This window comes from Halichoerus grypus, chromosome 2 (genome assembly GCF_964656455.1).
Source record: "Halichoerus grypus chromosome 2, mHalGry1.hap1.1, whole genome shotgun sequence".
In the NCBI taxonomy this organism is placed as follows: Eukaryota; Metazoa; Chordata; class Mammalia; order Carnivora; family Phocidae; genus Halichoerus; species Halichoerus grypus.
The window spans coordinates 176,656,340-176,682,515 of record NC_135713.1 but is presented as its reverse complement, the minus strand read 5'-3'; the positions used below and the strand labels follow the sequence as shown (position 1 = coordinate 176,682,515).

The 26,176-nt window shown below is 39.2% G+C and overlaps 1 protein-coding gene across 1 annotated transcript in view; it reads left to right on the top strand.

Moving 5' to 3' along the window:
• PPM1E (protein phosphatase, Mg2+/Mn2+ dependent 1E) overlaps positions 1–26,176 on the top strand; it is a 184,944-nt gene that overhangs the window by 150,865 nt on the left and 7,903 nt on the right. The window contains exons 2-6 of the mRNA XM_036079409.2: positions 11,916–12,034; positions 19,210–19,409; positions 23,066–23,254; positions 25,617–25,760; positions 26,001–26,094. Coding sequence (XP_035935302.2) covers positions 11,916–12,034; positions 19,210–19,409; positions 23,066–23,254; positions 25,617–25,760; positions 26,001–26,094 — 746 coding nt within the window. The remainder of the gene's footprint in view (positions 1–11,915; positions 12,035–19,209; positions 19,410–23,065; positions 23,255–25,616; positions 25,761–26,000; positions 26,095–26,176) is intronic.

Below are 26,176 nucleotides of genomic sequence, written 5' to 3'. Positions count from 1 at the left end.
TTCCTCCATCTTGTCATTATGTCTAGGTTTCTGTCTTTTGCTTTTATGAAAGCTTGTTATGTTTTCTGCTCCTGAGAGTAATACTATAGTAAGAAGGGGTGATACACTGTCCAGGGCCTGGCGCCTCAGGAAATGTTTCCGGTGTATGCTGTATGCACTCTGCTATTGTGTTTTGGTTGCTCTTTCCCACAGGTCAGTCCTCTACAGAATTCCTCCTTGCTTGCAGTGGGGAGTGTTTGGACCTTTAACTAGATGTGCTTTGATTTGTTTGTTAAGATAAACCCGATTTTTGGGTGGGGGTGGGGGGGGAAGCCTGATCCAAGAAAAGAGAAAAGAAAAAGGAACAAAAAAGCAAAGAAACAAACAAAAAATTATAAGCCTGATTCCAAAGAAAAAGAAAGGAAAAAGGAAAAGAGGAAAAAAAAAAAGCCTGATCCAAAAAATGAAAAAAGGAAACAAACCAACAAATGAACAAAAAACTATAAGCCTGATTCCAAATTAAAAGGAAAAAAAAATATATATATAAAATAATAATAAATTAAAATAAATTAAAAAATAAAAAAAAGAAATGCTGGTCTTATTTCCACCAGAACTGGAGCTGAGGCTTTGGAGCATTCTGTGATCAGTAGACTTGGTACATGCGGGGGCCTGTATTGTTCTTCTGAGAGAGAGGCCCACTGCGCTGGCTCACAGTCAGACCTGCCTTAATAAAGATGCCCCTGCTGGGCACAGGGGAGTGGGGTTTGGTGTAAGTGACTCCAGCCTCCACTGGAGGTGCTGTGTTTCTTTCTGATCCATGCTGGGAGGGGGGGTGCGGTGAGAGGAGTGGAAGATGGCGTCACCCTGCCCTCTCGTCCTAGACAGGGGGACTTGGGGCCACTGCTGTTCAGGAGGCCCTCACAGAAAAGCAAACAATCTCCCCTCTTGTGGCCCAGGCTTCTGTCAGATCCCTACCCTCAACCTGTCTGTGCCTGGCTGTGGGCATGCCCAGCACCACAGTTCTCCTGTGTTTTATCTCTGGCCATGGACTGGGATTCAAAATCTCCAAATCTTAAACGACCCGGCAAGGTGTGGACCCGCTCCCCTCCCCCAAGGAGAGCCCTGCAGTGCTGCACCTGGCACTGTTCTGTCCCAGAAAAGAAGTCACATGGCACACACATGGTGGCTGGAATCTATGATGAAGCACAGGGAAAAGTTGTGACCAGGTTATCTGCCCTCTGCTCGCCTCCATCCCCTGCTGTTGGAACAGTGCTCAATGATGCTCAGTGAGCCTTTTGTCCTTGGAGAGACAAAATACCCTTTTCCAAATGTACTCCAAGAAGGGGAGCATTCTCTCCCAGTGCAACCTAGGGGACCCCCACACCTCAGTGTCTTCTGGAACCCTATGCGCTGCTCTTTGTCCTGCTTTCTCCCTCTCTCCCTGACTTCTCTCCGGGAAAAGGGCTCCCTCCCCTCTGTGGCACCGTGGCTTATCTCTCCCCCAATTCACATCTCCAAACCTTGCGTCTGCTATGTTCTCTCCCTCCAAATGTTCAGTTTTCTTAATCCTCAGATCGATTTCTTAGTTGTTCAAAATGATTTGATGTTGATCTAGCTGTGTTTGAGGGATGAGGCAAGCCCAGGGTCCTCCTGCTACTCCCTGCTTCCCTAAGACTGGTCAATTGTTTCAAAATATTGAAGTAGAATTCCTATTAAGAAGCCATACATACTTTCGAATTTTAAATACATTATCTCTTAATGAGAGGGACTAAAGTCTAAGTTAAGTGAGGTGTCAGCACAAACCGTTTGAGTTGACAACAAAAGTGTAAATATGACCCTCATTCCTTTTTGCCAATGGTTATCACCTGTTTACTGATACTAGCCTGTTTCATAGCCTACATGTAAGGCCTCAACATTGTTATATGGAATACGCTTTCATAAATGTATTGACTTTCTACTGTTAAGGAACGTTCATTCTAAGGAGTTAGGGAATGGCTTAAACATGTATAAATCAGAAAAACAGAAGTTTATTCATTCAGCAAATATTGATCATTGTGTGCCAGGCACTGATCTGGGCATTAGACATCAATCACCAAAAACAGATAAAAACATCTGCAGTCAGGTGGGAAGAGGAGACATAAACAATAAACACAATAAGAAATGCATGTAGGGGGCGCCTGGGTGGCTCAGTTGGTTAAGCAACTGCCTTCGGCTCAGGTCATGATCCTGGAGTCCCTGGATCGAGTCCCGCATAGGGCTCCCTGCTTGGCAGGGAGTCTGCTTCTCCCTCTGACCCTATCCCCTCTCATGTGTTCTTTCTCTCTCATTCTCTCTCTCTCAAATAAATAAAATCTTTAAAAAAAAAAAGAAAGAAAGAAATGCATGTAGTATACTAGGAAAGTATAAAGGCTGTGCAAAAAGGAAAAGATTTACAATAATGAGAGGAATTACAAGTGCAGGGAGGAGAGGAAGAACCATCAAAGGAGATTGAGAAGACAGAATCCTAAGAGTTATATAAGAGAGTGTGATGATCTTGAAGCCTAGAGAAGAAGGTGTATAAAAGTGGAGGGCATGATGAGCAGGTAGCAGCCAGTCACTTGGTAGCTCCTAAATGAGTCAGATGGGAGAAGAGACTGTAGGTTTTATTTTTTTTTAATTTTTTTTTAAAGATTTTATTTATTTATTTGACAGAGAGTGACACAGCAAGAGAGGGAACACAAGCAGGGGGAGTGGGAGAGGGAGAAGCAGGCTTCCCACTGAGCAGGGAGCCCGATGCGGGGCTCGATCCCAGGACCCTGGGATCATGACCTGAGCCGAAGGCAAGTGCTCAACGACTGAGCCACCCAGGCGCCCCGAGACTGTAGGTTTTAGCAACAGGAAGGTCACATTGGTGATATTGACAAGTTTCAGTAAATTTGTGCTGTTTAATTCCTTTGGTCATGGAGTAAGGATGACAAGAAAGACGGTTACTGCCAAACCCTCTTCTTTTTGTGGTCTTGTGGCCCTAGTGGTATTTTGACCTTGGGTAAGTAAGTGTGTAGCATCTAGATTGCTATTCACAGAAAACTTATGATACTGTTGTTTTTGCTTAAATGTCAGCCTGGTCAGTGTGAACAAATGGTTGTTAAGATTACACTGAGAGCAGCAGTAGGGACTGAGATTTCTGTTGTGAGAACCCCAAACTCAGAACTGCAGGAACTAGTCATGTGGTAGGTAACATCATTTAGATTCAGAAGAGCTAACTAAGAGAAACTGTGACATGTGGGCATTACCGTCCATTGACTCCAGGTGGCATTCCTCGAGGTTGCTATAGAAGGAAAGAAAATAGCTTAAAGAGAAAAAAAATCAGCCCTAATTTTAACTCTGTTTAGTCCACTAAGAGAAAGAATACAAAGTCAGGTGGAGACTTTGCCTTTTTAATTTTAGTTTAATGTGTTGTTCTAGATTTACAATACATATGATTAACTTGTTGGGGGGGGCTGGTAATCAGAAATTCAACATTTAAGTGACTGTCACCCTAGCAAGGATGTACTGAGTAGACAGAATCATCCTAACACGTGGGCTTAGATGAGGCTGCTCTAGACGAGTCTCTCAAAGTTAATTGATGGAAACTTCCCACCTTCAGGAATTTTTATTACCTTGGCAGTGCTTTGCCAAGACGGCTGAAACACAGCTGTGGGGGCTGTGCCAACTCCCACATTGCCAGTGTCAGGAAGGATGTACTTTTAAACCTCTAATTTATCTAATAATGTCTTTAGTGATTTGTGTAGGTTTGGTATTGTAATGAAAATGCTTCCTTTGCAGCCTTAAAATGTATATTGTCTTGATATGCATGTGGAAGATACTAACAAGTCAACTTAGAAAAAGATCTGACTAAAATACTATCCTGTCCATCTGACAGGACTTATTTATGCATGATATTTGAAAATGAATGCAAAGTAAATGTTTTTATGCCAAAATAATTTATTGTGGTTTCTGCTCTATACCAAGATGGTGATATACAGTGCTAGAAAAAGCAACCTTTCAGATTCAATTCCAATCCGACTCCTTTTCTTTTCTCTATTGGAAAATGTAGATTCTAGGACTCTTATCAGCCTATAGAATGGAGACAGAATAATAAGGTCTTGTAAATAAATATTTTTAAAGAGGTAGGAAATACTGTTCTCTTGTTTGAAATATTAAACTTCATAACCAGTTGGTGACAGTATTGTTATGTTTATGGCATAGGTATGGCTCTTTAAGAAAATAAGCAATACAAAATCTGAAGGATTCTTTCCTAACTAGTAGATACACTGCAAGGATTGATTACAGAGTTCAGTTTATGAAGCTTGATAGGGTCTGGATTTCTGCTTTACAATATATAACATTGAGAAAGTCACTATACACAAAAGTTCAAATATGCATCCATTAACATAAATAGCTTTAATGAAGTGGCATGATTTATTTATGTGACTAAACTTGGAATTAAAACTAAATGGACCCCTAATTATATTTCAACATTGTTCAAAGGCTATGCATAGTTTATGTATGGTGTAGATATAAACTAGACAAGGATTTATTTTTATCTATGAATATATAAAGCCTGTACTTTGATGCCTAAACAAACAAAAAAGTAATAAATTGGTATGCATGAAAACACATTTCCTTTTGTTCTCAGGATGTGAATTGCTTGAAGATAGGAATGGTAAGCACTTCAGAAATTCTGTTAATATATATAAATAGCAAAGGATCTTTCTTAGACTATATTTGAGAGACCTAACATGATTAATTTGACTTTAAAAGAGCCAGTCTCTCAAAATGACACACACTGCAAGAGTTAAAAAATTTCAAATCCCATTCTACTTCAGCAATGTTCTCAAGATAATAACATTTATAACCTCAAATCTACAAACTGCTGTGAGTTTTGGCCATTCTCTGATACTACATTTGCCTTACTTTGAGACCTTCGTGTATCAGCATTGTAAATGCTTCTGTCCAGGGCTGTATGAGAAATGATGAAAGAAAGCAGTTTGCTATGTAATTATCATATTAGTCACTCCTGGTAATTCTCTTAAAAATGACAAGCTCTAATGATAAGCTTTTATTTGACTTGTATCAGATATTCTGATGTGACTATGTTTTGTTCTGTTTTTTAAGATTTTATTTATTTATTTGACAGAGAGGGACACAGCGAGAGAGGGAACACAAGCAGGGGGAGTGGGAGAGGGAGAAGCAGGCTTCCCGCTGAGCAGGGAGCCCGATGCGGGGCTCGATCCCAGGACCCTGGGATCATGACCTGAGCTGAAGGCAGGTGCTTAACGACTGAGCCACCCAGGTGCCCCTGATGTGACTATGTTTTAAAATATATTTGCAATTCTGATTTTTCAGAAATAATCACTTTCATTTCAGAGTCAAAATCATAAGAACTTATTCATGCTAAGTGTTACAGCTTTCTGACAGGTAGAGATAGCTGATGTGGGTGAAGTGTCTAGCTTGGTGTTTTATATCTAGCTATTAGTCAGCTAATCCTCCTCCCTGCTTCACTGAAAATATTTTCATTCCATCTGACAAAAAGTAAAAAATTACATTAACTGTGACTAAAAATGTATTGCAGATGACACATTAATGAGACTAATGGTTCTTGCCTTATTCTCTAAAGTTTTCATATTTTTACCTTTGGTGAGCCTTAGATCCTAGATATTTTAATAATTACACTAAAGATATCTTTTTCTTTCTTGGTAGGGGGAGGAATTCTAGGGAATAAGATTACAATGAAGGTTTTTAGGTAATCTTAATATAAATTTTGAAACAAAAGGACCACAAGTAAATCTTGTAATTGTATACTAAAAGTCCACTTAGGCAAAATATTTGGATGTGTCCAGTTAGTCAAAGTACAGCATGATAGAAAGGTAAAAACAAGCAGTGCTGACAAAGAGTTTATTTAGGCTTATGAAGAAAAATCTTGACTTATCAAGAAAAACTTAGTTAACTTAGCATGAAAGGAGAAATGGTAATACTGCTTATAAAGCATTTGGATTTCAAGGGATGTCATCAATTTATTTCATAATTGCTAAAGGGCAGTGGCTTTCAAAAATTTTTTTATCATAATCAAGATTCAGTATATACTTATGTGTGTATACAGAATACTTAGCCTTACCTCATGTACCCTATTTCCTTTTAAAAAAATGCTGATCAGGGGCGCCTGGGTGGCTCAGTTGGTTAAGCGACTGTCTTCGGCTCAGGTCATGATCCTGGAGTCTCAGGATCGAGTCCCGCATCGGGCTCCCTGCTCGGCAGGGAGTCTGCTTCTCCCTCTGACCCTCCCCCCTCTCATGCTCTATCTCATTCTCTCTCTCAAATAAATAAATAAAATCTTTAAAAAAAATAAAAATAAATAAAAATTAAAAAATGCTGATCAGGGGTACCTGAGTGGCTCAATTGGTAAAGTGTCTGCCTTTGGCCCAGCTCATAGTCCCAGGGGTCCTGGGATGGAGCCCCGCTTCAGGCTCCCTGCTCAGTGGGGAGCCTGCCTCTCCCTCTCCCTCTGCCCACCCACCCCCTCTGCTTGTGCTTTCTCTCTCTCTCTCTCTCTCAAGTAAATAAGTAAAATCTTAAAAAAAAAAAATTGCTGGTCACAGTTCATAAGTTCATTTCATTAACCATTAATGGATTGTAATCTACAATTTGAAAAATACTGATGAATGATGATAAAGATAATTTTCCATTTTTTTTTACCCTCTGAGGACGTCAAATGTAAACATTGCCATTTTATGTTTCTAAACCACTCAACCACTCACTTTCTTGGTCTCACCTAAACCTTGTTATCACAAATATTGCACTGGCTCCAAAATCTTATACACAAGCATCCTGTTCTCAGACTACAATACTTCTTTATCCTTCTAAGTTATGTGCCCAAGTACTCCCACTACAGTTGTTTAATTACATTTAGACCACACTGATTTACCATTCATGTCTGTTCTTAGCCAATTTAAAGTTCATGGTCTAACACTGTAATCACATGCTTAAAAAGATACTAAATTTCAATGTCTCTTCTTTACTTATTAATACTCGCAAAATCCCAAATCTTGATGAACTAGACAATTCTTTTTTTTTTTTTTTTTTAAAGATTTTATTTATTTATTTGAGAGAGAGAATGAGATAGAGAGAGCATGAGAGGGGGAGGGTCAGAGGGAGAAGCAGACTCCCTGCTGGGCAGGGAGCCTGATGCGGGACTCGATCCCGGGATTCCAGGATCATGACCTGAGCCGAAGGCAGTCGCTTAACCAACTGAGCCACCCAGGCGCCCCATGAACTAGACAATTCTTTTTACCAACAAATATTCCAGGACATGGACATAGATGGAGAAAATTGTACAACCAGAAAGACTGGTTTTATTTAAAAATTGTCTCAATCTCTTAGCACTGACAGTGCTACTCTCTGATATGTCTGTTTCGTATCTACTTTCTCTTCATCCCTCCTGCCCCATATATTTTCTACCCTCACCACCCAGTTGATAACCTAATCCAGTGGTTCTTAAAGTGTGGTACCTAGACCAGTAGCATGAACCTCATCTGGGAACTTGTTAGAAACGAAAATTCTGAAGTCGTACTTAAGACCTACCAAGTCAGAAACTCTGGGGATGGGGCCCAGCAATTTGTGTTTTAACAAGCCTTGCAAATTGATTCTGATGTCTGCAAAAGTTTGAAAACTACTGATCTAACCCCATACTTCATTGAGAAGCCATTCTCTAGAATGTAAGCTCCAGAGATGGGTTATTTTTGTTTTTTGTTTGTTTTTGTTTTAAGAGTATAGTTGACATACAGTGTTAGTTTCAGGTAAACCACACAGTGAGTCAACAATTATACATTATGAAAAGCTCACCACATATAGTAACCATATAAATTTAGTACAGTATTATTGATGGTATTCCCAATGCTGTACTTCTCATCCCTGTAACTTATTTTATAACTGGGAGTTTGTACCTTTTAATCCCCTTTACCTATTTTCCCCACCTCCCTCTCCACTGGCAACCACTAGTTTGTTCTTCGTATTTATGTCTATTTCTGTTGTTTGTTCATTTGTTTTTTGGATCCCACATATAAGTGAAATCATATGGTCCTTTTTTTGACTTATTTCACTTAGGTTCATCCATGTTATTGTGAATGGCAGGATTTCATTCTTTTTTATAGCTAATATTCCATTGTATATATACCACATCTTCTTTATCTGTTCATCTGTGGACAGACATTTGGGTTGTTTCCTTATGTTGGCTGTTGTAAATAGTGCTGCAACAAACATAAGGGTGCATGTATCTTTTTGAACTAGTGTTTTGGTTTTCTTTGGGTAAATACCCAGAGGTGGAATTACTAGGTTGTATGATATCTCTAATTTTTTGAGGAACCTCCATGCTGTGTTCTGTAGTGGCTACACCAATTTACATTCTCACCAACAGTGTATGAGGAAGGGTTCCAAAGGCCGGAGTTTTTGTCTTTTATGGTCATTTATATCCTGAGCACCAGAACTGTGCCTGGAACACTGTAAGCCTCAGTAAGTTATTGTTGACTCAAACCTTTAGATGGGAACTCTCTTACTTTCCTCCTAAGAAGTCTAGAAACCTACCTGCATCTGCACCCATTTTCTTCCTTCCTTTTCCAGCTGGTGAAATGTGCCTCATGCTATCAAAGGTCAGCAATTTCCAGATATGTTTTGGATCTCTTCTCTTCCTGCTTTCTCAGGAACTTCACTCCTTTGGTCATCCCCTATCTCCTGCATTATCTATCAATCTTTCTCTACTAGATTATTTAGTATACAGTCAGATTCTACACCATTCTAAAATAAGAACAAGCTGTCCCTGTCCTCAAATGACCTTTTACTTACTGCCACACCTCCTTGCCTCCCACTTACCCATTCTAATCTTATTTTCACCCCCACTAGTCAATGGTTCTTAACAAAGTCAATGATTTTTTAAACATTTTTATTGAGATATAATTCACATAGCATAAAAGTTACCCATTTATTTATTTATTTTTAAGATTCTTTATTTATTTGACAGAGAGAGACACAGCGAGAGAGGGAACACAAGCAGGGGGAGTGGGAGAGGGAGAAGCAGGCTTCCCGCAGAGCAGGGAGCCTGATGCGGGCTCGATCCCAGGACCCTGGGATCACGACCTGAGCCGAAGGCAGATGCTTAACAACTGAGCCACCCAGGCGCCCCAAAAGTTACCCATTGAAAGTATACAATTCAGGGGTTTTAGTACATTCATAATTGTTTAACCATCACTACAATCCAAGATTTAGAACATTTTCATCACTCCAAAAAGAAACCTTCTACCCATCAGCAGTTACTCCCTACTCACCTCACCCCTCTGCCCTAGGCTATTGCTACTGTACTCTGTTCCTGTAGATTTGCTTATTCTGGACTTTTTATATAAATGGAATCATAGAGTATGTGGTCTTTTGTGACTGGCTTCTATCACCATAATGTTTCCAAGGTTTATCTACATTGTAGCATGTATCAATACTTTATTCCTTTTATGGCTGAAGAATATTCCATTATATGAATATACTGCTTTTATTGATCCATAATTAGTTGATGGGTAGTTGGTTGTTTCTCTTCTTTGGCTATTATGAATAATGGTGCTATGAGCATTCATGCACATGTTTTTGTGTTGATGTATGTTTTTACTTCTCTTGGATATATACCTGTAAGGGGAATTGCTGGGCTATATAATAACTTCAACATCTTAAGGAACTGCCAAAGCAGCTGTACCAGCTATCAGAAATATTGTTGTGGCCTGTTTTAGAAAAACAGTCTGCCATGTCTGTTCCTTTTTTAATTTTTATTTTATTTTTTATTTTAATTTTTTTTAAGATTTTATTTTTTATGTATTTGACAGAGAGAGACATAGCGAGAGAGGGAACACAAGCAGGGGGGAGTGGGAGAGGGAGAAGCAGGCTTCCTGACAAGCAGGGATCCCGATGTGGGGCTCGATCCCAGGACCCTGGGATCATGACCCGAGCTGAAGGCAGACGCTCAACGACTGAGCCACCCAAGCGCCCCTTTATTTTATTTTTTTAAAGGATTTTATTTATTTGAGAGGGAGAGAGAGAGAGAACAAGTGAGAGCACAAGGGCAGGGGAAGGGAGAAGCAGACTCCCCACTGAGCAGGAAAACCGATGCTGCAGGGCTCAATCCCAGGACCCTTGTGCTCATGACCAGAGCTGAAGGCAGCTGCTTAACCACCTGAGCCACCCAGGCACCCCTGCCATGTCTGTTCTGGCCACACAATTCACATCCTTCACACATACAAAATACACCCCCTTGCCCCCCACCCCCCGTAAGGTATCCCAAAGTTCCATCCCTTAATGGCCTCAGGCTCAGGCTGGAGGTTTAGGAACTCAGTGAGGTCAAGTGCAGGTGAGATTCCTTGGGTACAATTTCTTGATGAAAGCTCCTTCAATATAATTCCACTTGATGTGAAAGCGTGGTGACTAAAGAAGCAAACTACACCCTTCCCAAAACTCCCCAGCATACAATGGTGAGGCGTGAGATAACTTTCCTATTCTAAAAGGGTTTGGAAAACAAGAGGCAATTCTCTTTTTATAATTTCTTCCTATGTGATGTACTCTATTTCAGTAGTTTTAAATATCCTCCATACATTCATGACTTCCAAATTTCCTAACATCTCTGAGCTCCACACTATTTAATAACTTTCACTTCATTTGATACCTTCATTAGGATATTTCACAGATATTTCCAACTTAACATGCTAAAATTAATTCTTGTTTTCTTCTTTACCCTTTGCCTCCACAAACCTGTTCTTTTCCTGGTTTCTCCATCTAGGTGAATGATGCCACCATTCACCTAGTTGCTCAGACCAAAATCCAGGACTCAGCCTTAATTCTTTTCTCTTATCTCTATATTCCAATAATCAGCAAGTTCTGTATTTTCTTTCTTTAGAATATACTCACTTTTTTTTCAGTCTCACCCGGATTACAACAATCTCCTTATTGGCCACCCTCCTTCATTCTTGCCCCTTTCTGATTTCCTTTGGCATAGCAGTCAAAGTCATATTTTAATCAATATGTCTGGTTATGGCATGCTGTTGCTCACAATCTTCAGTGACTTTTTTTTTTTTTAAAGATTTTATTTATTTATTTGACAGAGAGAGACACAGCTAGAAAGGGAACACAAGCAGGGGGAGCAGCTGAGGGAGAGGGAGAAGCAGGCTCCCCACTGAACAGGGAGCCCGATGTGGGACTCGATCCCAGGACCCTGGGACCATGACCTGAGCCGAAGGCAGACGCTTAATGACTGAGCCACCCAGACACCCCCTTCAGTGACTTTTCACTGCACTTTGAGATCCAAATTCCTTTCCATGATCTAAAAGGTTCATTTAACTGGCAGTTGCCTGTCCTTCTGACCTTATTCCCTGCCGTCTTTACTCTTTATCCACCATACTTCATCTTCGCTAGGCTTTTTTCAGTTCCTCACACATACCAAGCTCTCAGAAAGGATCTGTACACATGCTATTTTCTCTGCCTAGAATATTCTCTCCCAACTTCCCACCCCCACAGAACCAAATCTTTCTTATCCTTCACGATATGGATTCCTGACCATTCTAAGTAGGTACCCCCTCTATTATTCTCTATCACTGTATCCTGTTTCTTTTATAAAACTTATCCCGATTTTAAGTTGTGTCCTGTATGTTTACTTGTTTATCATCTGTCTCCCTAACTAGATTTTAAGCCCTACTGGGTCAGAGGCCATGTCTGTGTTGTTCAGTGAATACCCAGTGCCAAGGCAGAGTCCGTAGCACATAATATGCACTCAGTAAATATGTGTTGAATAGCGTTTAAAGACATAATTTGTTTTGAGACAGATATGTTAATAATTAGTAATAATGTTAAATGTATTACTTCCTAGTTCTTACTGAAATAGTCCTTTTTTCTTTCAGTAATTGCCCTTCCTTTTTGGCTGCTGCTTTAGCCAGAGCCACAGCAGACGAAGTCCTTCAGAGTGACCTTTCTGCACATTATCTCCCAAAGGAAACAGATGGCACAGAAGGGACTGTGGGTGAGTACCTTTCCTACATCATTTGTTTAAAAATATTAAAATCTTCTCATGTGTAGTAACCCACAGAGAATGTCTACACAATATGAAATCTAATTATGTTTACCCACTTGTTGATTTTATAGCGGTAGCAAGAGAAAAAAATGCGAGTATGTATTTCAAACTGGTCAATAAAAGGAGGGAAAAAAAATACAGGTATATTTTGAAAATGTGATGACAATTGGAGCAAGAGATTAACATAACAGAATATCATCAGAATACATTCTAATATCAGAATATTAATAAATAATGCCTAGGTAAGTGGAAAGAGTAAAGTGAGAAGTGTGAAGACACAACAGAAAAGATGAGTGAGTGAGGGGAGAGAGTTTGAGCAAGACCTATTTAAAATATTTAGCTTACCTTTAAGAATCCAAGTAAAAAATCATATAAAAATTCAAGAAATCAGTTGTAACAAAACTTCTCATTAATTATATTAAATTTTATTTCTACCAATAAATAGAGTTCTACATGACAACTATTTAATGTGTGATTTAATTGCATGGATCACTGTACATCTTTTTTCCAGGCAAATTAAGAGGCTTTATTTATTTATTTATTTTAAAAGATTTTATTTATTTGAGAGAGAGCACAAGCAAGGGGAGCGGCAGGCAGAGGGAGAGGGAGAAGCAGGCTCCCCGAGGAGCAGGAAGCCCGATGTGGGACTTGATCCCAGGACCCTGGGATCATGACCTGAGCCAAAGGCAGATGCTTAACTGACTGAGCCTCCCAGGTGCCCCTAAGAGGCTTTATTTATTAATGAAGTCATATTTATTAACATATTAGGTTTATACATATTTGACAGGGTCTAAGGAAATAGCAATTGTTGTAAAAATTAGGAATTACTGCTCAAAATTGTTAAGGAATTTGAATATTTCACTTTATTTGTTCTATTTTAAGCATTTGCCTTTAAACATGGTGCATAAGGAACAAAGCATATATTTATGAATCAGAATAACTAGATCCCAGAGAACTTGAGGCAGATATAAAAGTAAATATATCTGTTCTTACTTTATCTTTCTAGATCATTTTTGACAGAAAATTGGCAAGAAAGGAATTCCTCCTCTTGTTTTTACTGAGAGTAATTGATTCACTTGGAACCAAATTGTTCCAGAGTCAACTTGGATGGAATTCCTGCTACAAAGCATTGGTCTTTCCTCTGGTACTGATGCATGAAGTGAAAGCCCTGTAATGAAAAGATGAGGGAGATGGAATTCTGCTTCACTGCAGCCTGGGCGGTGGCTGACTCAGCTCCAGCTCAGTACAGTGACATTAACGACTAATGAGTAATTTACAGCTGCGAGGGGGTGGATTGCTACTTGGGACAATTTTCTCTTTTTCACACCCTTTTTTTATTTTATTTTTCCATTTCAAGCAGCAATTATTTATATACTGATGTTCTACACTCCCTGCAGAAGGAGAATACTTAACGTAGCCAGACTAAAGTGCAGCCCTGCATGCCTGCTTTGGAACTAAACCCCCATAAGATAGTAAAGTGAAATGACGGGTTTTTTTTTTTTTTTCTTTTGGTGGTATCATTGGTCATTCTGATTTTCTGTTTTTTCAAGAGATTACCCAGGGGCGCCTGGGTGGCTCAGTCGTTAAGCGTCTGCCTTCGGCTCAGGTCATGATCCCAGGGTCCTGGGATCAAGCCCCGCATCGGGCTCCCTGCTCGGCGGGAAGCCTGCTTCTCCCTCTCCCACTCCCCCTGCTTGTGTTCCCTCTCTCGCTGTCTCTCTCTCTGTCAAATAAATAAATAAAATCTTTAAAAAAAAAAAAAAGAGAGATTACCCAGTAGTGTCTCCTTGCCATGGCTGTGATTCAGAATGATCTATTGTAATTCTAACTCTTTGCAAGTCCTTAATCTATTTAACCCAAATCCCTCAGTGTCAGCTGCACTGAGGAGAATCTCTTCAGGTCAGATTGTGTTTATCCATACATCAGAGTGGGAAATGAGCATACTGAATAAGGCCTGCCGTCACTGGTTTAAAGACACTCAAGTCCCCACGGAACTCTCAGTTGTTTCCAAAAACTTAAAAAAAAAATCCTTAACCTGAAGTTCTTTTCATGTTTATGTCATCCCTACCAGAGTGTTTGCTAAACAACCTTGTGTATCTCTTGGTACAAATTTAGTTTGGCGGATATAACTCCTGTTCAGACAACCTAAAATCAATTTGAAATATCCCAATGTAAAAATTAAAAACAAGAAGGGGAAAATTATCACTAACACAGAGGAAGTTAAAAGAATTATGAAAACTTTGTGTAAATAAGTCTGAAAACCTGGGTATTTTCTAGAAAAATACAAATTAACAAAGTTTACCTGAAAAGAAAGAGATTAAGATTGTCAAGGAGCTATCTTCTAAAAAGGACAAAGAATAGGTGATTCTGGGGGCACCTGGGTGGCTCAGTCATTAAGCGTCTGCCTTCAGCTCAGGTCATGATCCCAGGGTCCTGGGATTGAGCCCCGCATTGGGCTCCCTGCTCGGTGGGAAGCCTGCTTCTCCCTCTCCCACTCCCCCTGCTTGTGTTCCCTCTCTTACTGTTTCTCTCTTCAAATAAATAAATAAAATCTTAAAAAAAAAAAAAAATAGGCGATTCTACAGGTGAACATTTTCAAATGAGCAAAGATAGACAATTCTAATGCTTTTTAAAATGAATTATCCAATTGCATATGGAAGGAAAATTTACTGATAGGAAAACTTGCCTGAAATAAAACTAAAAAAGGAAACGAGAAATCAGTCTTAGTAATCAATGTAAAAAATCTTAAGTAAAATATTTGTATATTGAGTACAACAGTTCATTCATTCATTCATTCATTTATTGAGGGCCTACCATAAGCTTAGCACTGTGCTGAGACCATAAACAAAACAAAATAATAGGAAGTCTGTTAAGATAATTTATATATTAAGGTCAAAAGAAAAACACCAGAATAATCTCAAAAGATGCCCAAAGAAGCATTTGATAAAATTCAATTATCCATTCCTATTTTAATAAATATACTTAATAATGTAGAACTGGATGAGTACATCTTGGACTTTGTAGGACAAAATTTGGCTCAGACCAAAATCTAGCATGTATGCATAATGCATACTTAAGAATTTTTTGGTCGCTAGTGACCACTAACACAACTCAAACTGGCTTTAGCAAAACAGAATTTATTGGCTACCCTTCAACATACGGGCTACACAGTTAGATTCAAGGCCTCAGATGATTCATCCCAACCTGGCATTTCTCCAAATCTCAGCTGTTTTTTCTTTCTCTTTCTCTCTTCTCCCTCTCTTTCTTTCTTTCTTATTTTTTTTTTTTTCAAGTAGGCTTCACATCCAACATGGGGCTCAAACCCACGAGTCTGAGATCAAGAGTTACGTGCTCTACCGAGTGAGCCAGCCAGGTGCCCCTCTTTAATTCTGATTTTATTTTCGGGCTCCATGTGGTGGCAAGATGACTGCTAGATCTGCCCAGGCTCAAATCAAGCAGGAAAGTAACAGTAACTTCACTCAGTTGCTCTTACATAAATTGCAGGATTCACTCTAACCAGCCCAGCTTGGATTATTTCCAATTCCTGAACAATCAGTCTAGCCAGAGGAATGTGATTGTTTAATGAGCTAGACCTGAACCACATGGTTTACCCCTAGATGCACATGGTCTGAGAGTAGAGAAGGAACTGTCTCTGGTATAAAGAGGAATGTTTGCTATGTGGCAAGTAACACATTAAAGCAAAGTTCTGACTCAAAATAGGAAATAAAGTAAAATAACTAGGAATAAATTCATTAAGAAGTATGAAGATCTTGGGGCACCTGGCTGGCTCATTTGTAAGAGCATGTGACTATCTCTGGGTTATGAGTTTGAGCTCCACATTGGGAATAGAGATTACTTAAAAAAAAAAAAAAAGAGAGATCCCAGATCCTATGTTAAAACCCTACTGAGCAACATAAAAAGGACTTAAATTAATGAAACAATATAACTTGTTCCTGGGTAAGACTCAATATGAAAAAGACATCAATTTTTTTGCAAATTACTCTATAAATTCAAGGCAATCCCAAACACAATGGCAAGAGATTTCCCCCCTCAAACTCGGCAAAATAATTAAGAAAACTCATCTGGAAAAATAAGCATGTCAAACTACCAAGTGACATCTTTTAAAATTAATATTAGGTAGGAAAGCTAATCCTCCTGATATGAAAACATGTTATAAAGTCATAGTAATTATAAAATAATGGCACCACTGTAGAAATAGATGGCGCGATCAGTGAAGACTCTAGAATAGATGATAAAAAAGCATACATTTTTTAGTAGTTAATTTATATAAGTTTGCATATTCATTTATTCAGTAAACATCTAATGAGCCCCTGCTATCTGCTAGGTACTGTACTGTGACTCATCAAGTACAATTAAGACACATCTGTATCTACAGTTTAATTTGGGAAATGTAGAGCATGAGTGTCAGTCAGATGGACCTGTGATTAAAAATGGTTTTACTTGTTTGTGAAATGTTCCAGAGACAGAGGATGTAACAAACACTTAATAAATGTTATCTATTGTTACAAAATGTGGCAAGAGCTATAGTAGATGGTGTAATGGGAACATTAGGGAAGAAGCAACTGGGAGGGGATAGGAACAGGTCTACTGGTTTACTAAATATTAGAGGAAGCAGGTATTGCCTCCCCTAACCAATTTAATCTGTCTAACCAGTGCTGCCCAATAGACAGCGCAATGATGGAAATGTTCTCTACCTGCGTTGTCCAGTATGGTAGCCACTGGCCGTATGTAGTTACTGAGCATTTGAAATACAGCCAATGTGACCCAAAAACAGAATTTTATTTATTTATTTATTTATTTATTTTAAAGATTTTATTTATTTATTCATGAGAGACAGAGAGAGAGAGAGGCAGAGGGAGAAGCAGGCTCCCAAGGAGCAGGGAGCCCGATGTGGGACTCGATCCTAGGACCCTGGGATCATGACCTGAGCCGAAGGCAGACGCCTAACGACTGAGCCACCCAGGCACCCGCAAAAACAGAATTTTAGATTTTACTTAATTTTAATTAATTTAAAGTTAAATGGCCACATGTAGCTAGTAAGAAATCTTACTGGACAGTGCAGGTCCTATATAGTAAGAGTAATATACACAGCCAAAGAATGATATAATGGTTTGTTATTTGGGAATCTGGGAACTAACCTGATAGTTAATATCAGTTATTTGTTTCACCCCCACTCCATTCTCCCTCAGTGTTTCCAAATTCACTTATTGTTTTGCAATCCTCTGTTGTGATTGAGTCAAACTCACACCTATGCCGCTACAAAGACCAGATGGGTTGGAGTGATAAAATAGGTAATTGCTGGCTGAAAGAGATAGTCTCTGGCAATTGGAGCTTTAAAAAAAATAAAGACTGGAGTTTGTCAAAACAATAAAAATACTGGCTTGTATTTTTCCCCTCTTATACACACGTCCTCAGGTTCCCCTCTTATACACACGTCCTCAGGTTGTATTTGCTCTCTGAACTTCCTTTCTCTTTCAGATATACCCTTGACTTTCTGTTATATAAAAACGTCAGGGGGGACAGAGCCAAAAACCATGGTTTGCCAAACTTGTACTATGTTAATGAGAAAAAAGGCAACAAAAACCTTGAGATAAGCTTTCTGAATGTAGTCATTGTTGGAAGGATTTTGAATAAGAAAACAGGTAAATGTAGTGGCAGATTAAAGCAACAGCAGGGAAAGGAATAGAAAAGTTCCTAGGCCATTCTAGAACACAATCACTCTCTGTGGGGTCTGTGTTCTAGATCAGAGGAGTCACGTGCAGCCATTGCCCTTTCTGGTACGTGTTTTCTCAGGCTGTCAAGCTAGATCTGATTTAGTAAAGTAAAAAAAAAAAAAAATTCTTGAAGAATTCTAAATCTTTTTACCTGAGATGTAGGAATCTCTAAAATACTGGCTTGAGAAAACTTAATCTCCCCTTGATTATTTAATAGCCGCAACTTGAGTAGAGGACAGCTGGAGCCGGGGTGATGTGAGATATAATCTCTTCAACACTATTCAGTGTTGCCTAAAAGGTTTACACATCTGTCCATCCATCGAGAGATGCAAGTCAGCCTCCGAAGTCAGCTCATCTACTCCACTTGATAGGTCAAGTAGTAGACTTAACAGTCTAGGGTGAAGAATCCTCTGGTTGCCATCTCCTTTGTTCTATCTAGGGTTACACCCATAGACAGAGTTTAAGTACTTTTTTCCTTAGAGACTTTTAAAACTTTTAAAAAACTTTTACCTCATTTGTTAACCTTTTAGCTAAACTATTTAAGCTATTGCCAAAAACTTTAATTAAAAAATTCATCAAATAAGAAAAATATAATTTAGTTCCAAATTCTGATCAGTTACAGGAGAGAAAAGTTAGGGAACTGGAGGGAGATAAAGGAAGAGGTCAGGAAAAAAAAGACAAAGACAAATGGTAATCACAATAAACTCTCATTCCTGTAGTTGATAAATAAATGATGTTTTCATAGGCCTTTCATATCCCAGTTGGCTGGATAACTACTGTTCATATTTCAGTCATTTTTTTTTTTTAAGATTTAATTTATTTATTTGACAGAGAGAGGGAACACAAGTGGGGTGGGGGTGGGGTGGGAGAGGGAGAAGCAGGCTGCCTGCATAGCAGGGAGCCCGATGCGGGGCTTGTTCCCAGGACCCTGGGATCATGAGCTGAGCTGAAGGCAGATGCTTAACTGACTGAGCCACCCAGGCGCCCCTTCAGTCATTCTTCTAAGCAGGGGGAGCTTGGCTCTCCAGATGATAATCACAGTGGCTCTCCAGCCAACCAAAAGGGAACCAGTGTTCTGAACTCGATAGCAGTGGTCGGAGAACTTTGAGGGTTGGAAGAAATCTAGTCTAAGAGTAGATTCAACTCTGGCCAGAGGTTTTCTCCTCATGACATAAGAATATCATAGTGGCAGCTGCTGGCTGATGATTTTCTACTAGACTGGTTGTCATTTTCTCTCTTCAGAAGCAACATTTCATTTTTCGTCAGGAGGAATTTCTTCTATTAAGGAGGAACTTGATGAAGGTGACCTACTTCTGTCTTTACCCAGCAGGCAAGTGAAAAGCAGCTTTACAAGGCTCTTCATTGGGGGTGTCTGTGTTTCTTTCACAGAGATCGAAACAATGAAATTGGCCCGTTCTGTCTTCAGCAAACTACACGAGATTTGCTGCAGCTGGGTGAAAGACTTCCCTCTCCGCAGGAGACCCCAGCTTTATTATGAGACATCAATCCATGCCATCAAAAACATGCGCAGGAAAATGGAAGACAAACATGTCTGCATTCCTGACTTTAATATGCTCTTCAATCTAGAGGTAAAGGGCCCTTCTCTAGAGTCAATGAGATTTAAAAAACAAACACCTTCATGGTCTTATTTTTCTATAAGGAGAACTTCTAATATACTTCTAATAGCATCTCTGATGGTTTGGAATAGGACTAAAGGCAGAGTGGCATAAATCTGCTTGTATTAGACAACAGAAAAGAAACTTACGTTATTTTGGTTTATTTATTTTTAAGTAAGCTCTACGCCCAACGTGGGGCTTGAACTCAAACCCCGAGATCAGGAGTCACATGCTCTACCGACTAAGCCAGCCAGGCACTCCACAATTTTATATTATTTGAATAGGTAATGCATTCACATTGTTCAGATTGGAAAACAAAAATATCTCTCTTATCCTTGTGTCTCAGATGCTCAGTTCCCTTCCATGAAGGCAAGGGAAGTTATCAATTTTTTGCATAAACTTCCAGAGCTATTCTATAAACATAGAAGCATAAAAGAAAACTGTCATATCTCAATAAAGCTGTTTTTTTAAAAGGAAACTGCAGTACAATTAGATGGTGTTTATTAAGTTCCCACATTACTGTGTTGCTGAAGCAACATAAAACACAAACATAAAAGGATGAATTTAAGACAGAGACAGTTTTCTGATTTCCAGTGATTCTCTTTTTTAAATCTTGGTTTCTGAGATAGGAAAGTAGATGGAATTACATTTCATGAATCTCTGTGACTGACAAATTGGATCATATGAGCCTTGTCAGCTTAATAACCATTTTCTTGTTATCTTCCTCTTCTTTTTCTATTAATTGTATTCTGTTAGTGCCAACAGAGGTAGGTTTGTTTCCTCTGCCTGTTACTTGCCTCTTTTCTTCATTCAAGTCCATAACTTAAAAATTACAATGTAGTAATTTATACAAAGCACAATATTTCCTTTATTTAGCAGCTAAATTTAAATTTTAGCTAACTGTCAAGGTCTGATAAGCAGTGATGGTAGGTTGGTAATTGGTGCTTATGTTACAAAGATAGACCAGCTTTGTTTCCAAATATCTGTAGAATATGTGAATATCCTTATTTCCAAATGTTACCATGTCCATGCAAATATAACCTTAAATGTTAACCTTAATGTGACAAACAATCCTTCTATCACTACACCCACTTGAAGATTATACTCCCATCTGAGGGCATTGTTGCTGTTTGTTGACCTGGTTGGTTTTCATTTTATTTCAAAATCAGCCCAAAGGCCTAACTCAGAAAGGAACACCTTGCTTTAGAGAAACGGTTTTGAAGGCAATTTGGCAACACAACTTAGAACCTTGTATATTTTTACCACCTTTGATCTGGTAATTTCACTTTTAATTTTATATTATAAAGACACAAATGCAGGAAATTCTTACATATATGTTTTGACATAAATGTCTTACATAACATTTTCAGTAATAAGCTAGAAATGATCAAAGTCATATATAGGGAGTAACTATAATATGCTCATAAGATGTATAGTATATATCCATTTCAAATGTCTGAGTAATACTTAATGACATGGAGGAAATGCTAATGATATGATAAATGACAAAAAGCAGGATATAAAATTTTATGTATAGTATAATCTTAATTTTATCTAAAAAATTTATATATATAGAAAAAAGACTGGTTATCTGTGAATGGTGGGATAATATAGATTTTTTTTTCTTTATTAGTCCAGATAAACAATATATCATCTTTATAACAGGGAAAACTTTTTTTTTTTAATTTAAAAAGGTATACTAATTTTTTTAAGAGATCCACTTGGCTGTCTTCTTTCTTTGGATGCTATATTGTTTAAGAATCTCCCCACCAATCTCACATTGTTTAAAGTTATACTCTCATGGCGTCAAAAACGTATTATTGTCCCCTCCTTCTTTGTGATGATCCCACATCAGCTACACTCATCATTTAAAAACTGCTTGGATATGCTATTTTTCAATTTTACCTTTATCCTGCCAACTGAGTTGTTTAAAAATGAGTACTGCTTTAGTATATAATATAGGTAGAAATTCTACATATCAGGACTTTTTTTCAAGATAGTTCTGTTTAATCAGTCAATTTTCAATGGCATTATAGATGGTATTAATTATTAACTAGTTGTAATGTCTGTATTCGATGTTGATTTCATAATATTTGGGTGTTTTTACTCTATGGACATTTATATTTGGTACTTCGTACACCCTTTAAAAAGAATTTTTTTCTGGGACGCCTGGGTGGCTCAGTTGGTTGGGCGTCTGCCTTCAGCTTGGGTCATGATCCCAGGGTCCTGGTATCGAGTCCCACATTGGGCTCCCCAGTCCGTGGGGAGCCTACTTCTCCCTCTGCCTGCCGCTTCCCCCTGCTTGTGTTCTCTCTTCCTTTCTCTGGCAAATGAATAAATAAAATCTTTAAAAAAATAATTTTTTTTTTTAAAGATTTTATTTATTTGAGAGGGAGACAGAGAGGAGCAGGGGGAGAGGAACAAGCAGACACTGTGCTGAGTGCAGAGCCCAAGACGGGGTTTGATCCCAAGACCCTGAGATCATGACCTGAGCCAAATCAAGAGTCAATACTTAACCAACTGAGCCACCCAGGCGTGCCTAAAAATAATTTTTTCAAAACACAGATAATACCTGTTGTTTTAGTAGTTCCTCCAAATCCGTACCTAAGAGATGAGAGAAAAAGCACAAGAAAATTATATGATTTACTTTGTATATTTGATTTCCTTTGAGTGACAGGGCCTAGACTCATCTGAGCTCCTAGAGCCCACCGATCAAGTCAAAGCTTGCACATGAAAATGATTACATACTGTTGCCTAAAGGGAGTCCAGGACTCAAGTGAGTTCAGTGAGCTACAGATCTCCTAAGTAAGCTAGATCTGAGATGTATACATTGGAGTTGAAGATAAAGAAGCAAACTACTTAATGGCTTAAATGTAATATTGTGATTAGGCTTCCTTTGTCAAGACAGATCCTCTTCTGGCAGTTGCCTTAGTGCTTCAAGCAGTGGGTGGGCCAGGAAGGGTGAAGCTAAATCTTGGTTAGGGGACAAGGCAAAATGGTTACGCGGCATTTGGATATCTGATTTGCTTTAAGTTTGGCTAACCAGTTTAGAGACTCTGTTATTTATGGTGAGTATTCAATGTGACTATGATTTATGAAGAAGATACTACAGCTTAGAAGTATGTGTATGCTTTCGTTATCTCTGTATTTTAAACAACCTAACATAATTGGTCTTGTGCTGAAGGCCAATTATTTCCTATTGTTCTCAGTTTCTAATTTTATTAGAATACTTTCATTTTGAAAAAAACACTCAATCCAGAACAGCTTTTGCTCAATTCCTCCTCATACTTTCTCTTCCCTCCCCCTTCCCACAACTTGTAACAGCAGTTTTGATGCAACTGCATGTGGGCGGTTTCCATGGTACAAGACGGCGACTTTCACTGAGGGCACTTCAGCCTGAGCTAATTGGCCACGATGTGTTCCAGTGTTGTGTGTGTAAACACAGATACCCCAGTGCTGCAGGTATTTTAGCAGTTGATCAGGCATGTCAATAAAGAGAAACATTTAGTCTCATTGTCTAGGTGACAAGTGCAGTGGAGGAGGAGAATGGGCATCATCAGTACAATGGATTGGTTCCTTTGAGTCACGCTGTACCTCACTTCCTTAACTGTTTGTTTTTCTATCGACAGGACCAGGAAGAACAAGCCTACTTTGCAGTGTTTGATGGCCATGGGGGAGTGGATGCTGCCATTTATGCCTCCATTCACCTGCACGTTAATTTAGTCCGCCAGGAGATGTTCCCCCAGGATCCTGCTGAGGCCCTGTGCCGGGCCTTCCGGGTCACTGATGAGCGGTTTGTGCAGAAAGCAGCCAGGGAGGTACGCCATTTCCTCATAAATTCCAGCCATGAGTGCACTAGCTAAGCTCAACTTGGTCCATGGGTCATGGGCTATTTGGGGTTTTCTCTTTTGGGGCAGGCATTATTATTTAAAGTTCTTTCAAGCTGTATTCTTGACCCACAATATTGGATTCTCTTGTAGTTCTAATTCCATCTTAAGGGTTTTAGTGGGGTGATATGATGTGCTGTAGAGAAACTCCAAAGTTATAATTTTCTAGAAAGCCAGTCCATTGCTGGTTTTGGCAGGTGAGTTTTCGCTTTCTTACTTACCAGTGCCTGTCAGCTTCACACTAGGACCATCTCTCTAAGCAGACTTTTGCTGACAAAATCTGGATACAGTGATTAAAACAATGGACTAAAAAGGAAACAGAAGCTGGATTACTCCCATACGTTTGGTTCTAAGTGGGTTGGCAGTGTTTTACTGTGTATCTCTTGAGGGAAAATTTGCTTGGAGAGCGAATCCTTAGATGATTCTTGAACTGATTTTACAGGAAGAAAAGTCAGAGCTCATGTCCTAATTTCTTAAGGTTAATCAGACCTAAGGTTTTTACTCTGAATGAATGACAGGGGCTCTATATTAAGATCTAAAAGTAAAAATTTTAATCTAATTATCATTCTGGGCATTGGTATATGATTAACTACAGTACTCTATATTCATTTTTAACTGGGGGCCAATAGCAAGATAATTTTTAATTTTTGAAAGTAATTACAGAATCATTATACATATAAAAAATAAGACTCCTGCCCTATGAATTAAACATTAACTGTTTTGAAAAGGACTTGGAAAGAGCAGGGACATCACTTAATCCATTTCTTTGATTTCATTGTTATGCTACACAGCAGTAGTGGTGCTTGGCATCAGTGAAACAGTAATTCAGAACTATTTGGTATTAAGCAAGGAAAATGTTCTGTGTTTCCCCACCTTTACCCCAGGTTTAGTTTCGTATGCAAATCCAACAACAGTGACCACTAGGGTCTGCCTCCAGAGGTGGGGCTAGAAAACAATAGTTGTTGACCTCAGACCGTCCCAGAGTCTCGAGGGCTGGCACCGCTCAGCTCTGCCCACCTTGGAGCTACTGGCCGTCGTCATCTTGACTAAGGCCAAGACCTGGCCCCTAGAGGTGATCTGTAAGATCAGGAAACTAAGAGAATCACTTTGTCTTCTTCTTCTGTTCTATCCTTTTTTCCTCTGTGTCCTCAAAATTATGGCTTTTTTCTCTGACCATGTTCACCTCATTTGCTTTGCCAGTGATCCTAGTGTCTCTCAGTCTTGCCAATAGTTCTTTTGAATAATTTAGGTTTGTCTCAGCACTTACTTTTTTCCTTCTTCTGCTCCCATGTGCTGCTAACTGCTGGGAAGAAAGGAGCTATTCCTGTTGTGAAGCAGCCGTGCCTCCTGTTCTCTGCAGGGCATGTGCACTTGAGTGTCTTTGTCATGTGTTCCAGGGGGCTGAGGTTTTGAACATTCTGGGTGGGAAGACATTTTATTGGTGGGTGAGGATTTATAACAAACTTTCCCTATATAGGAAAAATGAGAAGTTGTTTTTCTCATTGGATACAAGGGGCCTTTTACCATCCTTGACGCATTGGTTCTAATTTAGGACAAGTCCTTGGTAACAGAAAGTCATGCTTATTTGGTGGTGACTCATGTCAAATGGAGATGTCATTTAATGTAGTAGTATCAGGAGCATGAAGTACACTGCTACTGAGCTACTGCATGAAGCTCCAGGCTGTTGTTTATGCAGTGTTCCAAAAGCAGAGGCCCCTAAAATTACTGTAGGTGATTTTTTTTTTTTTTAAGTATAAGCAACTTAGCATGCCAGGGAATGTATGTTATTTCTTGGCTCCTATCTTAATACTCAAGAGTGTGGGAGCATTTGTTGTGTACCTATCAGATCCTTTGTAATGCTAGGACCTTCCCCTTGTCCATACTCTAGGTCAGTGACAAAACAGAGACCAGAACATGGAAATCTTTAAGGACTGCTGTAGTGGATTGAATGCTGGACTGGGAGGAAAAAGAATTTCAGTTTTGTTTTGTGTACTAATGAGTTACCCACTCTTGGAAAGGTCACATAACCTGCCACAGTTTTCTTATTTGTACATAAAATGAAATGAATAATCATCCCTGCCTTGCATATCATAGATAACATGGCTCTATGTGTGTACACATACATCCATGCACATAAAAATGCAGAGAAATAGGAATTGCTGTTTGTTGTGAAATCGAGTTACTAATAGTCTAGACCCCAACTAAAAGTCTGTGTTAACTATAAATTGCTTCTCAATGAGAATTTGAAGTCTGTTTATTTTTACTGACTCTAGTTTTATTTAATTACTTTCAGAGTTTAAGATGTGGGACCACAGGAGTGGTGACTTTCATCAGAGGGAACATGCTCCATGTGGCCTGGGTTGGGGATTCCCAGGTCATGCTTGTGAGAAAAGGGCAAGCGGTTGAGCTAATGAAGCCACACAAACCAGACAGGGAGGTAAGTGTGCTCTGTTCTGGGAGGGCACGTGCCAGAGGCGGGTTTCTAGCTAGTAGTTAAGATTCACTTGCTTATTCTGATTACCGCCGTTATCTGAGCAACCATGCCCACCTCACAGAGGAGGAATAAAGAGAACCTTTCCTGGAAGCTGATGAGTATTATATCTGTTGTTTACTGTTAAGGTAGACAAATAAATCCTGAATCCAATTATTTGCTTCTTTCTATTGCATTGCTGTTTAGGATGAAAAGCAGCGAATTGAGGCTCTTGGAGGTTGTGTAGTCTGGTTTGGTGCCTGGAGGGTGAATGGAAGTCTGTCGGTCTCCCGAGCTATTGGTAGGAAAAACCAATTCCTTTTTGTTTCTCCAAACTGTCCTCTTCTAGCTCATTGTCTCATATTAATTCTGCTACATTAAGG